Genomic DNA, 23,829 nt, shown 5'->3' with positions numbered 1-23,829 from the left:
AAAATGTACAGTACAGTACATCTCAGGACAGCCAGAAAAAATATGGCTATATCAAAACATACTGGCATATTAGGTAGGATTGCCCAAAAACCCAACAGTTTTGGAGAGCAATCTTTAAAGAGATAAGTAAGATGTGTTTCATCAGTTCAAGCAATATTAAAAATATGCATTTTTATCATTGTTTAAAGAAGAAAATGAAAATACTAAGAATACAGACATGATTAGGTTTATACTGAAAGCAACAAGAATGTTCACTGTTCAGAAATAAGGAGATAGGAATCTCAACACTGGATCTTTGGTAATTATTAGTATTGTCTCGATGGAATGGCCTATGGATACAAAAAAATGCATGGTCTTTAGGTATAATACTAATCTAATTTGTAAAGGTTTTATACATTTAAAAAAAATTAGAACAAGGGAGGTATTTAACCTCAATAGGGTAAGTTTTGTGGTCTTAGAGGATTTTAGGAGAGAGTCTTGAATTTGTTATGCAGAACTGTATTTTTTAATAATATACTTTGTTTTCTGTATTTATTTTTTATAAGTGAATGTTATTTTTATAAGTGAATGTTTAGTAGATGCTGGCCTGCTTTTTGCAATTCCTCTAAATGCTTATTAAGTTCTGTTGTATTAAAAGTGATATATGGCAAAGATTTTCTGGCCTTCCTTCCTCTCCTCATTTTTCTCTGACCTCACCTCCAACATGACCCTTGCAGAGAAATGATTTAGTGCAATTCTTATTCATCTCCCAGTGGCCTTCCCAAACCTTTTTGTTATTCTATATGACTTTCTTTTCAAATGCTGTCTTACTCCTGAGATTCAAAAGCCTTGAAACTCAAAAGATTATTTGTTTTTCTGATCGGAACAGTGAATATCAGGATCTGGAGCTTAATTGGCTTCCAGACACTACTGCTTTTCTTCCTTTCATCCTACTCAATCCCCTTCTGACAGCTGCAGCTGCAAAGCAAATCAATAAAAGGGCCCTAAAGTAGAAGGACATTTTCTCCATCATCTGAACATGGAGCATTCCCAAGAAATATGAAGGTTTATTAAACTGTAAAACTGAGATTCTAAGGAATCTAAATTCAGCATATCACCTTCTGCATTTCTCAGAGCAGGAAGCTTAAGTAGGAACTGGTTGTAAAGCATGGAAGAGTGATAGGCTTTCACCAGGAATACTTGGTGTCCCCCAGGTAGGTGAAATAGAGGCCAAATTTTATGTAAGTGAAGACCAAACAAGGATGAGCCAATTAGATCTAAGGAAGGGGGCAAAGGTGGGTGGATGATGCCATCCACCAACCATCTCTGGCTCTCTCCCCTCTAGGTTCCAAGAGATTCTGCCTTGTAAGTTTTTTGGTTACTGCCATTTGTATATTTTATGTGTCTTGTTTGTTGCTGTTTGGTCTTCATTATTTTATCAGGAATCGATGATGAATATTTGTACCCTTATTGTATGGATACAATAGAGAGCAATGTGTAAATAAGATGAGCATTCATATTTAAGTGGGAGGATATGCAATTACTCAGAATTCATGCTCACCCAGACTATCTGTTGCTATGGGAGCCTCATGAAGGCAAACACTAATCCCTCTGAAATGCAATTGGTTTAGTGAGATGTCAGTGTTGGAAGTCCTGGCTCCATTAGGTGGTTCTAGCAGGCCACTAAATGGCTTCAGTCACCAAATGGCTTCACCTCAGCAACAACCAGAAGTTCTAAATAAGTGTTGAATATAACTTTTGGCCATGGGATTCCCTCTTTATTTTTCCTCCACTATAGCTTAATGTTGCTTTTTTATAGCAATAATAGGTAGGGCAGAATAAAACAAGGCTGCCCTTGGGGTCATGAAAATGTGCAAATTAGATTCCATCTATTTCTTTCCTCCTCTGCTGTGCCACACTTGTAACTGGAAAGGCTCTCTTGGATGTCTGAGCTGTATCATTCAGTAGCTTAGAACAGCCGTTTGGGTCCAACAGTAGAAGATGGATTTTTGCTGCCTGATTTTCAAATTCTATTTTTGCATTCCTAAAAAAAACTTGGATAAACTCAGCTCATTGTGGAGTGCAAACCATATGGAGCCAGTGCTGTGATGGCTTGGTAAATATTGGCCAGCCGCCTCTGGAGAGAATGCCTTTGCAGACTGCAGCATGCACTGTTTGATTAATCAGCTAAACCCAGAAGCAGATATGACTTGAAATCCAAACTTCTCCACCTGAGCTCTGTGACAGCCCCTTTTAATTACACTGGTCAGCTCTGTAGTCATGAGGTTCTAGAGCTCCTTTGTCATATACTGAGCTACAAAATTTAATTTATGTTCTGAGAGGAATTCCAGTTTATATATCTTGAAAATATTTTCAGAAAATAAATTCTTCATTTAGAAAATTTCTATAGGGTTCTTTGATTCCAAGAATATCTTTACAGAAAATGCAATTACCAATTAATGAGGGAGGATTTCATTTTCTGAATCTGGAGCTAAATCATCAAGCTTACCTATTGTCAAGTATTAAATACTGGAAACCAACAATTGGTGTTAATTTTCCAATTTGGGCAACTTTGCAATATACATATATAGCACCTTTGGTTGGATGGACAGTATTAGGATGTAAATACACTAAAACTCTAGTATCTCTGGAAACAATTACGTCGGTCAGAAAATTATGGAACGTAATGTCTAATAAAAAAAAAGATTTGACCCTTTTTCCCATGCTAAATTGACTATGGGGAAACCCAACTTTAAAAATTGGGAAAAAGATGGTGGATATGGAAAAATTGGATGGAAGCAGGGATATTGACTTTGGACCAACTGATAGATGATGAAGATGAATTTTTAACGTACTATATGTTAAGAGATAAATATCGTCTATCAGATGTAACCCAATGGCAATATTTACAGTTACAGCATTTGTTAACAACATTGTTTGGACCAGCAGCATTTTCAACTTCTGAGACACCTGAGATATTAGAATAACTTGTTAAATCCTTTAAAACTAAAACCCCTACTATTAATTTTTATAGATATTTGTTATCAAATCAATTTAATATGCAGTTGCTAAGAAATGAGTGGAATAAAGCATTAGAGGTTCCTATATTGCCTAGACAATGGGAAAGTGTCTAAATTTCTATAGCAAGAGTGTTATTGGGCCTCAAATTATGACTTATATAACAAAAAGTAATATTTAGAATTTATTAGACTCCATTACGTTTGTATAGAAAAGGACTGTCAGAAACAGCATTTTGTTGGGAATGTAATAAGGATAATGCTTCTTTAAAACACATGTTTTTATAATGTTTTTACTTACTAAGTTTTGGGAGAAAGTAGTGGATTATATAAATAAGATTGTGCAACAAAAGCTAAAATTTTCAGAGGGTAATATTCTCTTGAACTACATACCTAGTACAACTGGACAACGTAAATGGATTCTCTGTGCCCTTACTATGGCCAAAAAACTGATATTGCAGCATTGGAAAGATAAATCTATGGCCCTATTTACTCAATGGATTGAACACCTGATTGCACTTGCCACCTATGAGCAGATTGCCTATAGATGTAGACTTTGTTTGGCAAGTATAACAAAATATGGGACTCATTTATACAAAATACAGTAGGTTAAAAAAACTATGATAGTTATAAGTGTATTAGAAATATATACATATCTGAGCAATATTTTCATTAGATATATATAGAATTGTAACTGTTTAATATTATAATGATATACTATGTTCTTTCTTTTTTTTCTTTGTTGATATATATATACACACACACACACACACACACACAGAGTGCTACAATTTGCATATTTGGCTGGGAAATCAGTGTGAAATCAAGTAATAGAAAATGACTAGTATTTGTATATACTATATCAAGTGTGTGCATTTTCTTTTATAGCCAGGGCCATACTTAAAAAACAAAAATACCTCCAGGGAGTACAGCAGGTATAGTGATGATGTGATGTGGATGATGCTACATTGGGGAAGGCTGGTTGACAGCGTACTATACTCAAAGAAAGAAATTCAGATATTAATGCTGAAACAGTATTACTCCCTAGGCGCACACTATGAGGAATAGGGTCAGGAAACAGTGATAAAGTAGTTGAGATAAATCTATATATTGGGAAATTGAAGGGGCAACTCTATGTATGACAGAACATCATTGTGTAAGTTGTGCCCTAATAATTCTGCTTCTTTGTTCTATACTCAAGGAGGCTTTGGGTCTACTTTAACAATAACAGCCCTCCATTAAATTTCTTTTCAAATTTAGACTTTCTGAAGTCTTGTTTATAAAGTCTATAATATGGTGTGGGAGCCTGATACTCAACAGGGGGGGGAAATCGCACTATGCATGCTGTAATACTTGAGTGCACTTGTTTCCATTGAAGCAGTACAATGTAAAATTAATTTTGAATCAAAATAGCTACTGACATTTCTTACATCTCCCCTCTTTCTTACAGGCTACAATTGGAATTGACTTCCTATCTAAAACCATGTATTTGGAAGATCGGACAGTAAGTGGCAGGAACTGCTGAATTGCTGCTGTTCTCAAGCTCTGTATTCAGACAGAAGTAGTGGGCAAACACCAAGAGGATTTCCATGCTAAACCCCTCTTATTTGACCAAACTATTAATTAACTTATCCACTGATGGTGTTTCATATCAAGTAGTAGGTTGATTTTGATATATTTCAGTGGACCCTCTTAGACAGTGGTGCCCTAAAAAGAATTGCAATCACGCTCTTTCCACGTTGCCTCTTCTTGCTTTTCACAATATTCTGCTGTTGCTCTCTGTGATGCAGAAGTAAGACAAATGAACAGATTTCTGTCTCGCAGTTATCACCTCCCATGAATAGATTACAGGGCCTCTAAGGCCTAGTGCCCTGATCATATATAGTAATGACCACAAACCCCATGGACTACTCTAAAACTCAAAAACATTTATCTGGGATTTTGGCTAAATCTTAGTTTAGGGATATGCAATTTCATTGCATTCCTTCCATAGCAATAAATAAAGTAAAACCATCTTTGAATCGAACTTGATTGCAGGTGGCTTCATGGGTACATCATTTAGTTTGCTTGACAAAAGTACAGCAGTGATTTGCCATTGCCTTCTTCTGGATGTATTTTTGACTTTCTGTCAAAATGTGATATTTCTTGGTAGTCTTCCATCCAAGGCTCTGTTTTCTTACCCCTAGCATGTAGTCAAGTCTTCCTGCCCGTTGCTCTAGTGTGCAGATTAGTTAGCAGTAATTTCCCTATTAGATCTAACCTTTCTCTCTTTAAGGAACCTTTTCTAGATCAGCTTGCTTGCAAAAACCAGTGGACATTTGCCACCTCCCCACAGGGTATTGTAGAGAATTCAAAGAGGGAGGTTGTTTTAAGGGTTTGCCTGATAAAAAAGATAGAGGGAGAATGTCAGGCCGCACATAGCAGTAGAACTGTTCTATGGTGCAGAAGGATAGACTTGTATGTCTAGGGCAGCCTACCCTGAATGTTCTAACATGGTTTGCAAACTTCAACTGTAAAGGTAAAATCCCTTGTCAATTTTCTTGAGTTCTGCAGATGGAATGTGGATCTCATCTTACTCTTTCCCTGTGGCCCACTCTTGCATGTGGGACTCTAAACATCTGAGCCTCCCCAATTCTCTTCATCAGTGTGCATGTATGTATGTTCTTAAAACACAAAGGATACCAAAGTTGCTCTGTTGTGTCTTGCTGGGAAACACTGAGAGCAGTTGGCAAGTACCTTTCAAGGAAGCTAGCCTATCTTTACTGGCTCATCTAAGGAAATGATGAAACTCCAGTCTGGAAACTTCAGTCTGCTTCCACAGGGCCTCTAAGGCCTAGTGCCCTGATCATTGTGTAAATAAGAGGCATTGAGGTTATCCCATATTAGCCAGCAGTTCAAAACCAAGAGCCTCTGATTTATGGGAATTTTTATCAGGTCCCTTTACTGGCCACACAAGCCAATTTGTTATATTCATTCACATGGAGACCAGGCTGAGACAGTCCCATTGGAAGGTAATCTTCTCTTCCCCCCATACATATGCATTTTCCCCAAGGAATTCCAGGGGCTGAAATTTCAGCCAAGGGAATCACCAGTCACAGCCTTTAAAATGCATATTAAAGCTGTATGAACAGCCGTGCAGCACAGACCTGCTTCTGGATGCACTGTGTGGGCAGCAAGATTAAAGGTGGTATGATTGCCTGCCAGCTCTGGGATGAGATGGAACATGCAATCCTTCAAAGAAGGGCACATGCCCCTTTACTATGAAGCTTTTCCTAGGTGCCTATATTTTGTGGTTTCTCCTTTTTTCTTAGAAATGTCACTGTCACTATTTAAAAAAATCTTGATTTAATTTTGGTAGAACCTTTTTGCAAGGATAATCCAATGTCAACACAGATGGGAGTAGCTTTAATGAGAGAGAAGCAGCAGCATTAATAAGTAGCATCTAACTGTCTCGTGCAGTGTTAATGCAAACTCAAACATCCATCTTAGGCCTATTGGATTGTTTCCAAGGCTTTCCAGTTGCTCTTATGAAAATCACAGGCTGAGTGTAATAGAGATACATGAAAAACACTGGTAAGTTTTCCTAAGCTGCCCCAGAGATTGTATGATCTAGTGGCTGGAACATGAACAGCTTTCTCATTTCTATTGTCCTTTCCTCAGAAGATGCTGCAAACTTAGAAAAAAACAACGAAGCCAAATGTACCATAGGCTAGGCTGCCAGCATTCCAACTAGGTTTGGTCAGGCATTCCTCTGACAAAAATTCCTAAGTAGGTTTGTATTTGTGTATATGTATAAAACTCTTGTGACCAGTTGTATGTTATGCTGACACTATGCTGAATACTCATGGTGTACTGATCATCCTGGTCCCTCTAATAGTCCAGATAGCTACAGACCATGTTGCAAATCTCACAAATCAGTGCAAATGTACATTGCCCATACCTTCTTTCCAGTGAAACTTGGCTGTGTCTTTCGTGATACTATTGTAGTCTGATCCAATTGCTTTTTAAAACCTACTATTACACTTCTGCATCTCTCCTTCAAATTCTTATTTCAATGGCCTTTTTCTTTTTGTTCCTTATATCATAATTTTCATAGTCACAACATTTTTTAATATTATAACATGTTCTAAAGATGCCAAATTTTTAAAATAAGAATGTTTAGATGTTTCAACCACATACTTTAAACCATGGATGGACAACCTTTTCAAGTTAAAGCAGATAATATATATGACCAAAATTTTAAAGATTTTTTTCCTTAAATTCCATACATAAATTAGTTCCTCCTCCTCCTCTCTTCAAATATTCCTTATTTCGTATTTTCATATTCCCTGTTCTTCTCACAGGGAGTCACTACTTTTATTCTAATCAAAACATGCAGCAACCTTTCACCTGCCTGGTGCCCTCCAAAGGCCAACATATCTTAAGGGAAAAGGTTGGGGAAAACTGATACACAAGTTATAGATGGAAAGTCTTTCTTCCTATGCGTGTTCGATATGCTAGAAATACCCAAAAAGGACATGTTCGTAATCTCATGTGAGCATTACATCAGATTACAAATAATGCTTTGAATAACCAAAACATATGGATAAAACATTAAATGATCCCTTTAAAAACAAGACACATGGCTAGAAGCCTCTTCTGTTTAATTCTTTTATCACTTTTGTTTTCTCTTCTTCCTGTTGTTTATATCTGTTTCTCCTAATTGTGTGTGTGTATGTGTATATGTCTCTCTCTCTGCTGCTCTCCTCCCCTGGCCCTGGCAGGTGCGGTTGCAGCTTTGGGACACAGCAGGCCAAGAGAGATTCCGAAGTTTGATTCCCAGTTACATTCGTGACTCTACAGTAGCCGTGGTGGTTTATGACATCACAAGTGAGTTAAGTTTGGATGTGGTTGTCTAAATGGAGCATACTGTGAAGGCACTTGTTAGTTCAATTATCGGTCCTCTCTGTACCATAGCACATCACATGGCTCAGTATAAAGTGAAACAAATGATTACATTAGAAGCCATGTATTGAAAGGATGTAACAATGGAGAGCTTGGTTCTGTTCTCCTTCTTTATGCTATCACAATATTTTAAACTGCAGTAGGGTGCAAGAATGTTAAGTGTTCTCCTTAGCAGCTTCCCCAGTCAAGTGCCCTTTAGTCTTATTGAAGTGAAGCTTCCCTTATGTGGAGAACTGTAATCTAGTACAGGTGGTTCTCACTTAATGACCATTCGTTTAGCAACTATCTGGAGTTACAACGGCACTGAAAAAATGACTTACAGACTGTTCCTCACACTTACAACCATCGCAGTGTCCCTGCAATCATGCAATTGCAATTTGGGTGTTTGGCAACTACCATGCATTTACGATGGTTGCAGCATCCCATGATCACAAGATTGCATTTTCAACCTTCCCAGCTGGCTTCTGATAAGCAAAATCAGTAGGGAACTGTGTGGTTTGCTTAATGACCATGGTGATTTGCTTAACAGCTGCCACAAAAATGGTCGTAAAATCAGGTCTGGGTTTGCTTAATGACCGCATCGCTTAGCAATCTAAATTCTGGTCCCAATTGTGGTCATTAAGCGAGGACTACCTGTATATCTAGGTTGGGGAAGGCTAATTCTTAAGAAGTTGAATGAATATTAGGGACATGCTTAAGGCAATGCTTCTCAACCTTGGCAGCTTTAAGATGTGTGGACTTCAACTCCTAGAATTCCCTAGCCAGGGGGATTCTGGGAGTTGAAGTCCCCACATCTTAAAGCTGCCAAGGTTGAGAAACACTGCCTTAAGGAGTAGTTGATAGTCAGAATAAGTATTCTCTAATTCCACATTCTGCTTCCAGCATTATTAGGCTTGACACCACTGGGAAGTCTCATGCCAAGTAAACCAGGAATCCTTTAACTATATGCTGGTTCCTTCCTGTGAAATTAGGGCAATGGTTTTTAAATCTTATTAAGAGTATTATTTCCTTCTCTGTATGTAACACTGATGGCCCATAGGGTAAAGATGAGTTGATTTATGGGTGAGTGAAACTAGTAAACAGGCAAAACACTGAAATATCTTCTAATCAGTATTTTTATAGAGGCTGTATAAATTTCTGTGGGTCTTTTTTTAAATGGTACATTGGTTTACATCCCTTTAACATGTTTGCATCTAGGGCAATGGTACTTTTGATTGCACTCCTGTTTTCCTTTGCAGTTTCTATCATTGTAATATTTCTGTGGCCCAAGATGGACTTGAACTGCCACCAACAGAACAACCTGTTGCAGTTTTGCTTTGATATTGTTATCCTCGTGTACTTATATTTCTTTTATTTATTACATTTATATCCCATTCTTTCTTCAAGATGATTAAGTGTCTATAGTATTTACATATACCCATTTTATCCTCATTTAGGCTGAAATGGAGTGATTGACCACATGGCACCTTGTAGCTGAATGTGGATTTTAATCCTGGTCTCCCTAGGTGTGATCTACTCATTCTAACCACATTTGCAGATCCAATTCATAATAAAAGTCCCCTGGATCAGACCTAAGGCTGAGTTCACTAATGTATTTCTCATGACTATACATTATACGCAGGATATAAGTGCAGTAGTCTTATCCTCAGTGATTTAGCTTGGACTAGATCTCAGGGTGAAAGTCCCGTGCCCTGTGCCAGAGTGCTTTCAAATTATAACTCGGAGCGGCAGAGATGATAGGAGCAATGATAAGGCTGGCTGACCTACTCAGAGGAGCCTACTGGGGCTGACTTTTTTCCATTCATCTCCATTTCCTGTTGTTTAAGGAAGTATATTATAGCCAGGATAGATAAATATCTCTGTATTTAGTGATGCTTATGTTGTTACTTTGACTTCAGAAATAAACAATTGTTTTTCTACAACAATGCAGTACTATTTGTAAGAAACAGTATTTAACATCAGGAGAGCAATCAATTACATTTGATTTCTGTAACTATGCTGGAGCTGTGATTTAAAGCATTTAAACATGCCAGATTGCATAAGTACATAATAATTCTTTTTTTAATCAGCAATGGTATTTTTGCCTGGTCTGTAAAAAGTGCTTGTAAATCAGGGAATGGTGGTGTGGTGAAAGAAAGAAATATTGTGATTCACCACTGAAATAACCATAACCATCTAAAGAGATTCTTCATAAGAACTTGACTTCCTGGATCTAAACTTATCTAACCTTCACTTACTGGTTATCCTTCATGAATTGTCTACTCCCATTTAGAAGCCATTTGAATTGGTGGCCATCCACAAACCTCCTGGGGGCAAATTCCATAGTTTAGTTCCCTCAGTGACCAATGACTTTCAGATAGCACTCACTTTCTCCCTTCCAAGGAACCCATCTCCATGCTGAAGGAGTTGTCAGATAAAATATTTCTGATGTTGACAAGCCTGAATCCAGGTTCTGACATGCACACTCTAACCTTTTCTGAAGCCATCTCTTGCAGTTTTATTGCTCTTACTGAAGTGAAGAGGAATTGGAAAGTGACAGAAAGGAGGATCTGCCTCCTTCAGGTGGTTCCAGCTGACCAAGGGAGTTGAGTGAGCAGACAAAAGTGGCTCAATATAAATGTTCCTTTTCTAATGAATTGCTTTGGAAGGACTGAGACCACTGCTTTGGTTGCTATAGTTGCATTGTGTCTAATTGGCAACTGATTCTCTCAGAAAAAAATGTAGGCATCAGTGATTTGTTGAATAAGAAAGCTGGGGCCAGGGCCTCCTGTCATGGTTTGTTCATCTTAGAACCTGCAGTTGAAGCTGTTGCCAATGAAGTACACACAGGAAACTAGCTGTGTGGATAAAAGACACATGCGAACAAATAGTCTAAAAGACAAAGATAGTGGGAAAAAGAGCATTGCTTTACTTGGCATTTATTCTGTGCTGATACAAAATTTCCTTCATAAGAGATATTTCACCAAACCAAGGGCTGGATGCTGCTGCAAATTGCTAGTATGGAAATGCTTAACATGTTAATATCAGCTCTGTTTCCTGCTTGAGGTTAATTAGGTGTGAATTGTATGTATGCTGCATGTGATATGCATGTTTTAAAATCAAATAATTGACTAAGGGGGAGGGGGAGTAATAATTACATTGTTGTTCTAACCAAAAATATTCAGCTACTTGAGATAAAGTTCCTCAGTTGGCATTAGTTCCATCTTTTCTTCCAGAGGCATAAACGAGGTGTTGCTGAGAACATTCTAATGCACATTGTAGTGAAAAAAGCATTTAATGTCATGCCCAGTCTCAGTTTGGATTAGCATTATAATAAAGCAACAAGTCTTTGTCATTCCATCCCCCTGTTCACTTCCTATCCATTCCTGTCCTTGTCAAAATAACCTATCTTGTATAACATTTTGTTGTTCAAGCCTTCTCCCCTTTGGCTCTCACTGTCCTGAAGTTTATGTCAAAAACCTTGGTTTTGATTTCTTTGATTCACTTTTATTTCTTCCTTGCTCTAGCCTCATAAAATAGGCAGAAAAGTTGATAGCACTTCTTTACTGTACAAATTCTTCATATATCTTTATCTATTTCACCCTTTCCCCAAGGAAATCAGGTTCTCTATATGGAAATCCAATCAGCTGTCCAAGTTCTCTTTTATTTTCAAATAATCCTGTGAGGTAGCTTTAGTAATTGGCCCAAAATCCCCTATAAATTTCACATATAAAGATTTTAACCTAAGCTCAATATTTAGTCACTCTGCTCCAGTGATACATCAGGAGAGGATGCTGTCGTATGCCCACATGACAGTGAAGGGAGCATTGCATTTCAGTGTTCCAGTGTTCCAGCCTGTGATCATCAACAGCCAGCATGAAATGGCAAAATGAAGGCTATAGTCCTCAAACTGATTAATCCAGGGAGGGGAACTGGATCTCTCCAGATGTTGGTGAAGTAAAGCTCCCAGTGTCCCACACCTTGCTGGCTAGAAATTATGAGTTGTGGTTCAGGAATATTTGGGACTACAGCTTCTCCATCCCCAAGTTAGGTGCACAGGCATTTTATCAAATTCATTCAGCACTGTGACTAAGAAATATTTTTCTTTAAAATTCTCCAAATCCATCACCTAAGCCCTTTCCATTGTCTGTTGGGAAGATTGACATTTGCCTTGTACCCACCTTCTATTTTTCTCACAGATCTCAATTCATTCCAACAAACTTCCAAATGGATTGATGATGTCAGAACAGAAAGAGGAAGTGATGTCATCATTATGTTAGTGGGCAACAAGACAGACCTTGCAGATAAAAGGTAAATACACACTATGAGAATGAAAGGGAAGCATTGCTAGCGGAAGATGACTGTTAATTTTTTTATACTATATACAGAAAAATTGAAGAAGGGCAATAAACCTCATACTATGGAAGACCTCTAAGGTCTCTCTTTGTCAGGGAACAGATTTCCTAGAGCAGGGTTTGGCAACTTTAAGATGTGTGGACTTCAACTCCCAGAATTCTGGGAGTTGGCTGGGGAACTCTGGGAGTTGAAATCCACACATCTTAAAGTTGCCAAGGTTGAGAAACCTGTCATAGAGTGGTTTCTTCTTGTGTTTCTTATGGAAGAAGGCTGATCCTAATTCCAAGGTATTCCAACTGATCCTGTTTTCCCCACCTTTCCCAGCTGCATTAAATCAGCTACCATTTTCCCTCTGTCTGACTCTAGGCAGATTACCATTGAAGAAGGGGAACAGAAAGCTAAAGAACTGAATGTCATGTTTATTGAGACAAGTGCAAAAACAGGATACAATGTAAAACAGGTAAAGCATGCTTGTTCTTGGGCACACATAAGAAATTGTGCATTTTCTATGCATGAGAAAGGATACATAACAAGAATTTGGGGGAGAGGGAATATACAGACAGCTGGTTATTCTGTTAGGGAAAAGCATTATGTAGCCCATAGGCCTTCATGACCTGAGCATTTTCAGGATGCGATCACTTAATACTCTTTATACAAAGTTCATTTTTATTTAATTCTTTCCTGCTTTGCAGTTACAGTAGCTGGATCTCCAATGCTACTACTTCATATGCTAGAAATTGAAATGATGCCTCCTAGAAACCTGTGGCTTTCACTGCTCAGTAGAAGGGCTTTGCCTCTGATACTAATCTGAAGAGCGCTCATTCTTGTACCTTCAGCCAATGCACTAGTGGAAGACAGCATGGGGCTCTTCTTTTATAAATGTCACACGCACAGTACGATTGCTAGTTTCAACTGCATTTGAATGCAAAGGTCCTAACTGTTGCTTCTCTTGCTCCTTAACCCTATTTCCCATTGGCCTCGGTTTCTCTAGCTCTTCCGACGTGTTGCCTCAGCCCTACCAGGGATGGAGAGTGTTCAAGAGAAGAGTAAAGAAGGGAGTATCCTTTATTAATTAAGGACAGCAGTTTCTCACATAGCATTTCCCATTCAGGAACTCAGAGGTAATTCAAATAAATAAGAAATGGGATATTTAAAGTGGCTTTGTTGGCAGGTAGGTTAGTTTGTGATTGTAGTAATAAGGCTGTATGTTACAGCCTTATATGTAACATGTATATATGTTACATATGTTACATATCTTCTCCTCTTCCACATTAATTTAAACTTGAAGAGATTTCCTCCACTGCTCACTTAACTCCCATTATCAGTGGCTGGAATAGGGGAAGTGTTATTTGTTTGTTTATTTAGAATAATGTGTATTGCTCTGCAACTTAAGTAAATAACTCTGAGAGGCTAATCACAGTTCAGAAAACTAATATAAAAGCAGAACAGAAAAATACAATGACTGTAAACGTAGTTGTAACAGAATACAAGATCTGAGGCATCTCAAAAGCAAGTCATGAGCCCTAAAAACACATGTCGAGCTCCTCTAGCAGCTTGGCCCTAACACCTGTGGGAACAGCCAAATCTCCGCAACCTTCCATAAGGCCAGCAAAGTTTGGGCCATGCAGACCTCAGAGGAAGACTGTTCCATAGGGCAGGTGCTACAACAGAGAAGGCGTGTCACCTGGATCACACAAGATGACACTGTGTCACAGAAGAGAGCTGGAGGCATGCCCCTCTTGTTGGATCTTGTGGGGCAGGAAAAAACTATTTTAACTATTAAGTCAATACAATCCAATATCTACAGCATAGTGAAATAATTAATGGAACCGACCAAAATAATACAAATTTCCAAATTTTCCAGAGCTCAAAAAATGTGAAGAACATTAGTTCTAATCTAAGGTCTATCTCTTGCCATGGGCAGTATATCCTTTGGCCTGACAGAGTGCAGAAATAAAAGAACAATACAAATTTTTATATCAAGACTGGGGAATAATTCAGTTAGTTCATTAAGTATAATGTCAATTAAACCAAATTTTGTGGCCTGAAAAATTGATCTAGGCTATTTGTAATGCTGCCTCAATACAAACAGCATTGCATCCCCCAGAATTTTCTTCAGTTTGCATTAAAATTAAAGTTGGGATAGTATTGAGGCTTTTAAATGAAAGGTAGTCCTTAGTGGTTGCAGTAAAGGACTTGAAAGTGAGCAATATGTCAGGCTGATCATAATTATCAGTGCCCACAAAATTGGGTTTTGCACTCTCCTTTGCCTCTCCCTTTATGTTCAGTCAACAGAGAGTACAGTAGGGACAATGAGTAAATACGTAAGGATACATTCATTTAGAACTCAGCTTTTCTTGGTGCAGAACTTTTGGTGCTTATTATCTTGGAGGAAATATAACTTTCCCTATATTTTAATGTAAAGTATTTATCAAGAAAAATGCTACTTAAGTTCAAACCTTTTCAGCTTATGGGCAAACAATGCAGTGTGTGTGTGGGTGCTTATAGTTAGTCTCAAGATAACTATATAGTGATCCACCTGTGTGGATTTGAAAAGGCAGCTGTTTTGAAAAGTGTCACAAATCCATGTGCTGATTCCATATTTGTTTCAAATCTTTCAAGAGTTGTATGTCTTCAGAATTTTTAATCACTGATGCGTAGAAGATGCTTCAAATTGTTTTGGATGTGTTTTCCTACTGGGAAAGACTGGCTGCACAAGCCATTGCACTTTGTGTCTTGGTACCATGCAGCTTTGCGCTGCAAGGGTATCAGAAGGCAGGTGAAGAATCAGCCAACCACTTCCTTCCTATTGTGAATTCTTCAGACACACAAAATGGCCTTGTTAAATTTAACTCAGAATCTCATTTCTCCCATTATGAGATGAACACACCAAAGGAAAGCATTAGCACAGAGTAGTACTAATGAATATTGTTCAATTAACCATTATTTATTTGAGATTAGCTGATGGTTTCTAAATGAAACCCAGCAGTAATGACTTCCTTCTGTCTCTGAGGCTGGCAGGAAATAGAGAATACACAGAATATTTGCCAACTAAGGGCAGTTTATACCATGCTAACATTCTTTGTGTAAGTTATGCAAGAGGGCCATATAAGTCTTCCTTCTCCCTGAATTGCTGTTCTTGACAAATGAGCGTGATTTAGAAATTAACTTGAGCAGACTATCTAATGTGCCAACTGACTCTAGAAGCAGACATTGAGTGACCATGCCAACACTACTTTAAAAGAGCTTTAAAACATCTTACTTCAGCATTCCTATCTGGGTTTTAGTTTATTTCGTGTTAACAGATATGAATTATATTTCCTTGGTTAACCTTACGCCACCTCTTCATTTTGTGAAAGCAGTCAGTCAATCACTGCAATGGCTCCCAAATCAGAGCCAACAGTTGTGTCTTTGATAAATCACAATGTTCAATTTGGGAATTTTTTTTTTACAAATTTGTTTTTCCATTTCCATTTTATTTGCTTACACAGCAATCACAAACATAATTTGAACTTTCTACACTGCCTGCTGCTCAGCTATCTTCCTGAGGAGGTAGTGCATTAATTATTGAAAAACTAAATCCTGTACAAATGAGATATCAGAAATTGAGATTTCTGATAAAATGTCAGCTCATTCATGTGCCTTTTACCAAAAGGAATGATGGGCTTGGCTGATTTTTTTTTCCCTACCTGGGCTTTGCTTGCCGTACTCAGATTATACACATCTTGCCATTCGGTCTTCCTTATCAAATGTACTATAACACAGTATTTCTCAACCTTGGCAACTTGAAGATGTGTGGACTTGAAGTCCCAGAACTCCCTAGCCAGCATGCTGGCTGGGGAAATCTGGGAATTCAAGTCCACACATCGTCAAGTTGCCAAGGTTGAGAAACACAGCATTTAAAATGAAGGCATAAGCTTCCAGCACAGGGACAGTTCCAGAGCAGCTTTGCAAAAATGGGGCTGCTGCAGGAACTCAGTCTCTTATATTACCCTTGACTCCTCCCCTCCTGCATGGGGAGGTGAAATGGGCAAAAAATTGCTAGATCTCCAGTTATGTCTGCAGTGGCACCACCCCCAATTGCAGTATGGATTTTTGTATGCTTGGGGTTTTTTAATCAAGAAGATTTTAAAATGGGACAGGTGGTCATAGCTTCCTAGCCATCGCCGTGGCAGTTGGGGATCCATCAAAAATGGCCACTACACACCTGTTGGAAGCATCTCTCGTTGACCTGTGCTGGCTTACCAGGATAACAGATTATCCCAGAGTAGCAACGGATGGCTAAGATGTCTTATATAAACGCCCTTGTTTCTCAATTAGAACATGCTCTCCCTGGTCATAAAAAAGTACCAGGCTATGGAGAAGGCAGCAACCTAGTCTTTTTCATCACCTGTTTTTTAAGCAGGGATACAGATAGTCCTCGACTTACTACAGTGACTGGGACTGGAATTTCGTCACTAAGCGATGTGATCGTAAAGCGCAGCCTTATCACTTATCAACGGCAGTCCCTGCAGTCCCGGTTGCCATTGTTAACTGAGTGCCATAGTCACTAGGCAAACCAACTTCCTGCCAGCTTCCAACAACCAAACTCAGTGGGGAAGCCAGCAGGAAATTGCAAGTCCCAGGACCACAGGCAGGAAAGTGGCTGCTCCCGGGGGGGGGGGGCAGGTGGATGCTACGGGGTGTGTGAAAGGCCCCTCATGGGTCGAGGAGGGTGCATGAGAGGCGCCACATGGGTCTGGGAGGGTGCAAGGGTGTGCACAGAGGTACATGAGAAGCATCACATGGGTCAGGGAAGGTCTGCGAGGTGTGCTGCACTGATCGGGGAGGGTGTGCAGGGGTGCGGTGCAGATCAGCATGGTGCAGGTGCAGAGGGGTTGGGGGAGAGTTCGTGCGTACGGGAGACTTACCCCAGCGACTTGCCATCTTCCCTGCTGGCTTCCGCTTCGACTTTCTGGGAAAGCCAGCATGGAAGGTTGCAAACAGCAGTCATGTGATTGCGGGGCACTAGGCAATTGGCCATAAGAACAGGTTGCCAAGCACCCAGATCACAATCATGTGACTGCAGGGGTGTTGAAATGGCCAGAACTCTGAGGACTGGTCATAATCACCATCCATTCAGTGCCATCATAATTTCTAACAGTCGCTGAATGAATGGTCATAAGATGAGGACTAAGATACATCATCTCACCACCTTCAACCTGAGGCCTGCACTCATGCAATCTAGACAGTGATGGTTTCTTCCATTCATTATTTTTCCTTCTGTCACATTAATAATGACAGTTCAGTAACAGCAGCAGAGGCCACATCCAAGGTTTTGGAAGCTGCAGCCTCTGCAATTTCAGTACAATGTATCCTGTACTCATGCAAGAGAGGGAGGTACAGTGGGACACCTGAAAACCCTTACTTTCATTTCTCCAAAGGTCCTAAAAACAACCCAGACCAGTAAATACTTCTCTGGGCAGAAAAAAAGGCATATGCCCTGTAGCAAAAGAGAGATAATGTCTGTCTTCTAGACTAATTCCTGCCTTTTATTTTGGGAAAGGGCAGCTCCCTTAGGGGCCTGGACTGAGTTTGGTATATGTTGGATATGTCAGCAGCACATGCAGAAAGTACAGCCTGGACTTTGCACCTGCCGTGCAGAGGAGGAGAGACCTTTACTGTGACCAATTAAGGACAACAGAGAAGCGATGTCATCTCTTGAAGCTCAGCGCTCTGCTCTGAAGCATGAATGTAGCTGAGTCTTGATTTCCTTACCAAGGGACACAGTTTTAGACATCTATACTGATATGGGTGCTTTACACTGTTAACAAAATACCTCTCTTGGATTGCTTTTTAAAGTGAATATCTGTCTTCTAGGGTAGTTCAGGAAGAAATTCCACCCAATTTTTTTCTATGGAACTATTTACACTTAGAAGTACAGATAATTTATTCACAGAATAGGGAGATGAATTATGGCTTGATTTATGTCTTCTTTTGTCTCCTGGTTCTGTATTTTAACTACTACCAGTGGTTAACTAAATGTCAGATGCAACACTTGGCTATATAATCCATTTCCTAACTCCATCATAGATTGCCATATGGTTGGTGATAGACCGGTCCTAAAGAGGGAAATGGAGATGGCACTCTTAATGTTTTCAGGGTAAAGAAAGAGATAACTAATTAGTCCTTCTGATACAAGCATTCTTAGCAGTGTACAAATTTGTTTTTTAATCAGAATTGCCTCTATAGCGTACTTAAGGTGATTATAAGGGCAGATAGTGCTTATCCTTCAGGGTTGATGCTGTCAATTAATATTGGCTTACTACAATCTGTAATGAAATCTTGTTTTTTCAAAGAATACACTCATTTCATAATAACCAAAGGAAGAGCGTTTTTGCTTATCTCCCTTAACCCTTTTCTTCAGTGATTGACATTAAATTGGATAAACCACAGGAACCACCGGCTAGTGAAGGAGGGTGTTCTTGTTAATGCAAAGTGCAGGATTTGTCAGCTTCATTTGACACCACGCTTGTTGTGTTGCTTCCTATTGGTTAGCTTCCTAAAAATACAAATTGAGTTATTGGATGGGGAGGATTTCTTTTCTCTCAGTGCCTCTCCAGGGCAGGGAGGGCGCGGGTGGGTGGGCAAGCTCAGACTACACAAATCAACAGCTGGCTCTAGCCTTTTCTTTTTTGTTTTATTTAGTTGTAATATAATGTACTTTATTAAAAATGCCAAAACAATTCAGAATTTTCCACAAGACACTTTAATCATGTGTGTATACAACTTTCAGTGATGGGGACTTTTATCCTTTTTGGGGTACTTTTTTTTAAATTGTATATTTGTAAAAAAATTAAAAGTCTCCATCAAGTTGAGCTAAAATTTGCAAAGAAAACCCCAAGATTATACAGGCTGCCTAATTTCAGGGTTTAACATATTAGCTGTAAATGCATCTTGTAGTAACTTAATACCTGATTTAGTTCACTGAACATTACCATTTATACACCAGTGACAGCATAGTCAATCCTGTTGCAACTATTATGACATAATACAAAGTGTCTGATTCTGTAGCTATATCGGGGTGGAAGAGCAAGCTATAAGTGAATGCTAATTCACAAGAGTGGCAGTCTTTCTCCATGATACACCCCATCCTCAAAGAAAAAAACTTGGCACACACTGTGGTGCATGTACAGCTTCCCATCCCCCATCATATTTTAATAATATCAGAAATGTTTTAAGGTCTTCACTTATGTCACATAATCCAGGTGTGTGACTTTTTAAAACTAATGGAAGCCTTAGAACATATGTGTAATAGAGTGTACATGGGAAACCAGGGACTCTGCTGTCTATTTACAAGCATGGTTTGGATCAGGAGACTGGGTTAGCTTTTATTCCCTGAATAAACCACTATAATCAGTAATGGCGCCATAAAATTTAGGTTGAAAAAGTTATGTTTCTCCTTTCCACTCCCCAAATATTCTTATGCAGTGCTTTCAATTGTTAAAAGTAGATTCCTCTAATGAAACAATTCAAAATAGTTGCCAAATTTCAACAGGACTGTTAACTACTATAACTTCAAAAAAATTACCCCTTAAGATCACCTGATTTTAACCCACAGGACTATTCAAGGTGGTTTATTATTATTATGAGTGATAGTAATTTCTGCATGAACGAACAAAGATTGAGAGAGAATAAAGGGTCTGTCTCCATAGATTACCTTGGCAATGATGAAGCGATAATGTATTTAATTTTTGTATACATGTGTATGCATGTCTTATAGTGACATAAAACATACATTAACACACAGAGCTGTGTAGAGGTGTATGTATGCACACCCATGCACAATATAGATGCTTGGTTTCACCTACTATTACGGTTGAGAGTGCAGCCAACAATCATTGTAAAAAATTATAGTTGCTGCAGTGCGTGAGTCTAGAAAGTCTTTGTTAATTGTTGGGGAAAAGTGTGATTTGTCATGTCTTCAATAAACGAAACTCAGATACATGTGAAACTAGAAAAAAAGTACACAAAGACATATCTCCAGATGTTGTCAATCAATGTGTGATAGTCCATGTAGTCACATTCTGGATGCACTACAGAGAAAGTGGCTTTCCAAGTTCCCATCTTAGCTGTCACTTCAGCCAAAACTACAGAAGGTGTCACACTGATTAAGTACAATGTGGTAATTAGGATGTTGCTTTTTTCATTATGGAATAGTACTTTTCTATCCCAGTCCTGTACAGCCAAAACATTTCACTTATATATAAGCAGGTAGTCCTTGACTTACAACCACACGGAACTTCCATTGCTAAATGGGGAGGTTGTTAAGTGAGTCATGCCCAATTTTACAACCTTTTTGCTGCAGCCGTTAAGTGAATCACATGGTCATTAAGCAAATCTGGTTTCCCCCTCTGGCTTTGCTTGTCAGAAGCCAGCTGGGAAGGTTGCAAATAGTGACCACATGACCCCAGGACACTGCAAATGTCGTAAATACATGCCGGTTGCCAAACGCCTGAATTTTGATCACGTGACTGTAGGGATGCTGTAATGGTCATAAGTGCGAGGTCCAGTTGTAAGTCACTTTTTCAGCACTGTCATAACTTTGAATGGTGACTAATTGAATGGTCATAAGTCAAGGACTACCTGTATACTTTGGAAATTACTTTTGCTTACTTGTAGTCCTACGGAAATATCCCATGCACAGTTTAGTTTGTCTAATTGTAGCCAAAGCTATTGATCAGCTGCCTGGAGTTTTCCTTCCTTCTCAAATCCATTGACCTATTAAGTTCCTTGCTGATTTCTCCTGGATATTATCATTCTTGCAAGACTTCTGTGACCTCCCTGCCTCATGTCTTGCTTCATTCACCACTGACAGAGGCATCTTATTTACCTCCATAGCTATCTTCACTTCATGGTTGTCACACTTGGTTTCTGCTTTGTCTTCAGAACTGTGTCATAAAGATAACATACAGTTTTTTAACAAGGAGAACTTTGAGCATTTCTGTATGATCAGCCATTCCAAGTTCTGATTTCAAAGATGAAATGAAGCAAGGTTTCATTTTTACCATTTTAGTTAGCAGGATGTTACAGTGACTTCTGCACTACAGGTTTGCAGTATATGCTGAAAACTGATAGCCAATCAGATCATGCCCTTACTGGCCAGTAAGCAATCAAATACATCACAAGCAAGCCACTGGCCATAACTGAATATCACCTCCCTCCATTTGGGGTGAAAAATAAATTCCTTTCCAATAAAAGAAACTATTTCCTCCTCTTGGCATAACAATCCCATGTTTTGCCCTCTTTACTCAGACTTGCCGCCTTTTAATTATTCTGGGTGACCAGATGCTGAGAGGCAAAATCAATCAGGCTTCCCATCCAATAACCAGGTAGGCATCTTCATGCAAAATACCAGAATGAAACATAGCGGTTTCTGCAGTGCCACTCACCATTGCAAAAAAAATGACCACAGTAATGAGAAGACAGGATTAAGTGGTATTGCCTGACTGTTTTGAGGCTCATTCTTGCTGTGGATGTACTGGGACCCTTGTCTGGTAATGCTCTTTCTGTATTTCACCAGTGAAAACACAAATGTTTTAAAGTGAATAGACTATTTAAAGTGGTCCTAGTAATGCACATGTATTCCCAGGAGCAGATTACCCCCCTGTCCCATTTGCTTTCTCCAGGGTATTTCATGAAAAGGGAACAATTCTAAAGAATAAAACCAAACTTACTGAAAATGTGTCAGCCCTGTGAGGTAGTCCAGACAAGAAGCACACCCAGATGTACTAATTATTGTAAGGTTACATTAACAGAATCTTGCAAGTCTGAAAATACATTTCTCTTCCGTCTCATTTTCAGCCCAAGAAACTAGGGAGGATCCCTTCTGAGACATTTGCTACGCCCACATTCCTGCTGTGGGCTAAGCTCCCTTTTGTCTGACCATTCCCCTGGCTGCAGCTCTTCCCCAACTCCCAAGGTAATTCCCACATACCATTGCAAAATGCAATTAAGAAATCAAAGCAAGATAGGATGGTAAGGTAAATAAGTTGATCATTCTTGAATTTGGTAACAAACAGAAAAGGCAATACTACAGTTTACAGTGAGCTGAATATTATAAAGAGGCCCATAATAAGACACAAAATTCTAGATAAAATTCTAGATAAAATTAAATGGATAGCTTAGATGGTCTTTCTACCTGGAAATAAGCATCTACACCAAAACAGAATAGATATTAGGGCAAACATATATACCATTTATTTAATGAATAAATTAAAAGAAAGACATTTTCCCCATCCATGAACTTCTGTTAAGAATGGCATTCTTTAACAAAAAGAGATCCTTAAAAGTGATATCTAATTAATTTTAGTTCCCAAAAGAGCTCATAATCTAAGAAACAGTGCTATCATGGAGAATATTTGCATTATCAGTATCTCAAAAACAAAGCATAATAGGATTTAACAGAATGGTATATACAGGCCCACAACTAGGGTCTGTGTCACCCGGGACAAACATGGATTCTGCCCCTTCCATGAGTTGGTGAGGGAGGTGTTAGCAAGTTTTTTAATTCTATTATACATTAAATTAATAAAACATTCAATATACATATCTTACTTTGTAATTTTGGCACCCCCCAGTGCGGCACCCGGGGCACATGCCTCGCTTGCCCCCCCCCACCCCCAAGTTGCAGCCCTGGGTATATATAGCCTACCTTCCTTTACACTGTAAAGGAAGTGTTAGAGCAGAGAAATGGAGACGTTACATTATGTCATTCCCCTGTGTATGTGTGTGCATATGTGACTTCCACCCCCTGCCCCTTTGAGGAAGGGGATTTCTCTTCTCTCTGTACTTTGTAAAAATAGAGAAATCCCCTTCCTACAAGAGGCTGAGGGTGGAAATCACGTAAAACCTGGTGCTCATTGTAACTGCAAGCATACTAGGCTAAATCCAAATTATAAGCATAGATTGACGTGCAAGTAAATGAAAAATGTTACTGCCCAGAGTCCATCTTTTGGGGGAGATGGGCGGTAACAAAATTTGAATAATAAAGAGAAAATGACATAGCTAAGAGAATTGGAGATTTTCTAAAGGTCTGAAATCTGATGCCTTGGCAAAAGTATCTCTGCAAAGCATAGAATTCTCATTCACATTAAATAAATCTCACAAATTAAAGACATCCAGTGGCACTGGAAGGGCTCTTCCAAAAAAACAAATTTTACTTTTTTTCAGATATGCTTTCCAAATAGTTAATCCACAGCAAAAATTGGAGTGAACAGCACACATTTTTAATACTGTATCAAAAGAAACTGAACATGTTTTAACATTATGCAGAAAGTCCATTTACAGTATTTCCTTTTAATATCTATTAATCCATTACCCTACAAAGATGTGAAAGAACCAATGTAGAATGTATCAGTATTAGACATCTCTAAGAAACAACTGGAAAAATTCAAAGATTTTTTTTTTAATGACAAATTATACAGCCTCTGTAATTTATTTTTCTTCTAAAAACTCATCTGGAGAAGAGTAGAGATGAAATATAAATGAGAATTTTGACACTAGGGCATAAGGC

General features: G+C 38.8%; 1 protein-coding gene across 1 annotated transcript in view; it reads left to right on the top strand.

Annotated features, from left to right (window-relative positions):
- RAB6B (RAB6B, member RAS oncogene family) overlaps positions 1 to 20,296 on the top strand; it is a 69,713-nt gene extending 49,417 nt beyond the window's left edge. The window contains exons 3-8 of the mRNA XM_063306791.1: positions 4,447 to 4,500; positions 7,760 to 7,865; positions 12,119 to 12,230; positions 12,642 to 12,735; positions 13,267 to 13,333; positions 18,682 to 20,296. Coding sequence (XP_063162861.1) covers positions 4,447 to 4,500; positions 7,760 to 7,865; positions 12,119 to 12,230; positions 12,642 to 12,735; positions 13,267 to 13,333; positions 18,682 to 18,746 — 498 coding nt within the window. The 3' untranslated portion in view covers positions 18,747 to 20,296. The remainder of the gene's footprint in view (positions 1 to 4,446; positions 4,501 to 7,759; positions 7,866 to 12,118; positions 12,231 to 12,641; positions 12,736 to 13,266; positions 13,334 to 18,681) is intronic.
- The last annotated feature ends 3,533 nt before the right edge of the window (positions 20,297 to 23,829 follow it).

This window comes from Candoia aspera, chromosome 6 (genome assembly GCF_035149785.1).
Source record: "Candoia aspera isolate rCanAsp1 chromosome 6, rCanAsp1.hap2, whole genome shotgun sequence".
Lineage (NCBI taxonomy): Eukaryota > Metazoa > Chordata > Lepidosauria > Squamata > Boidae > Candoia > Candoia aspera.
Note: the sequence above shows the minus strand (reverse complement) of the source record. Positions and strands in the feature narration are given on the sequence as shown.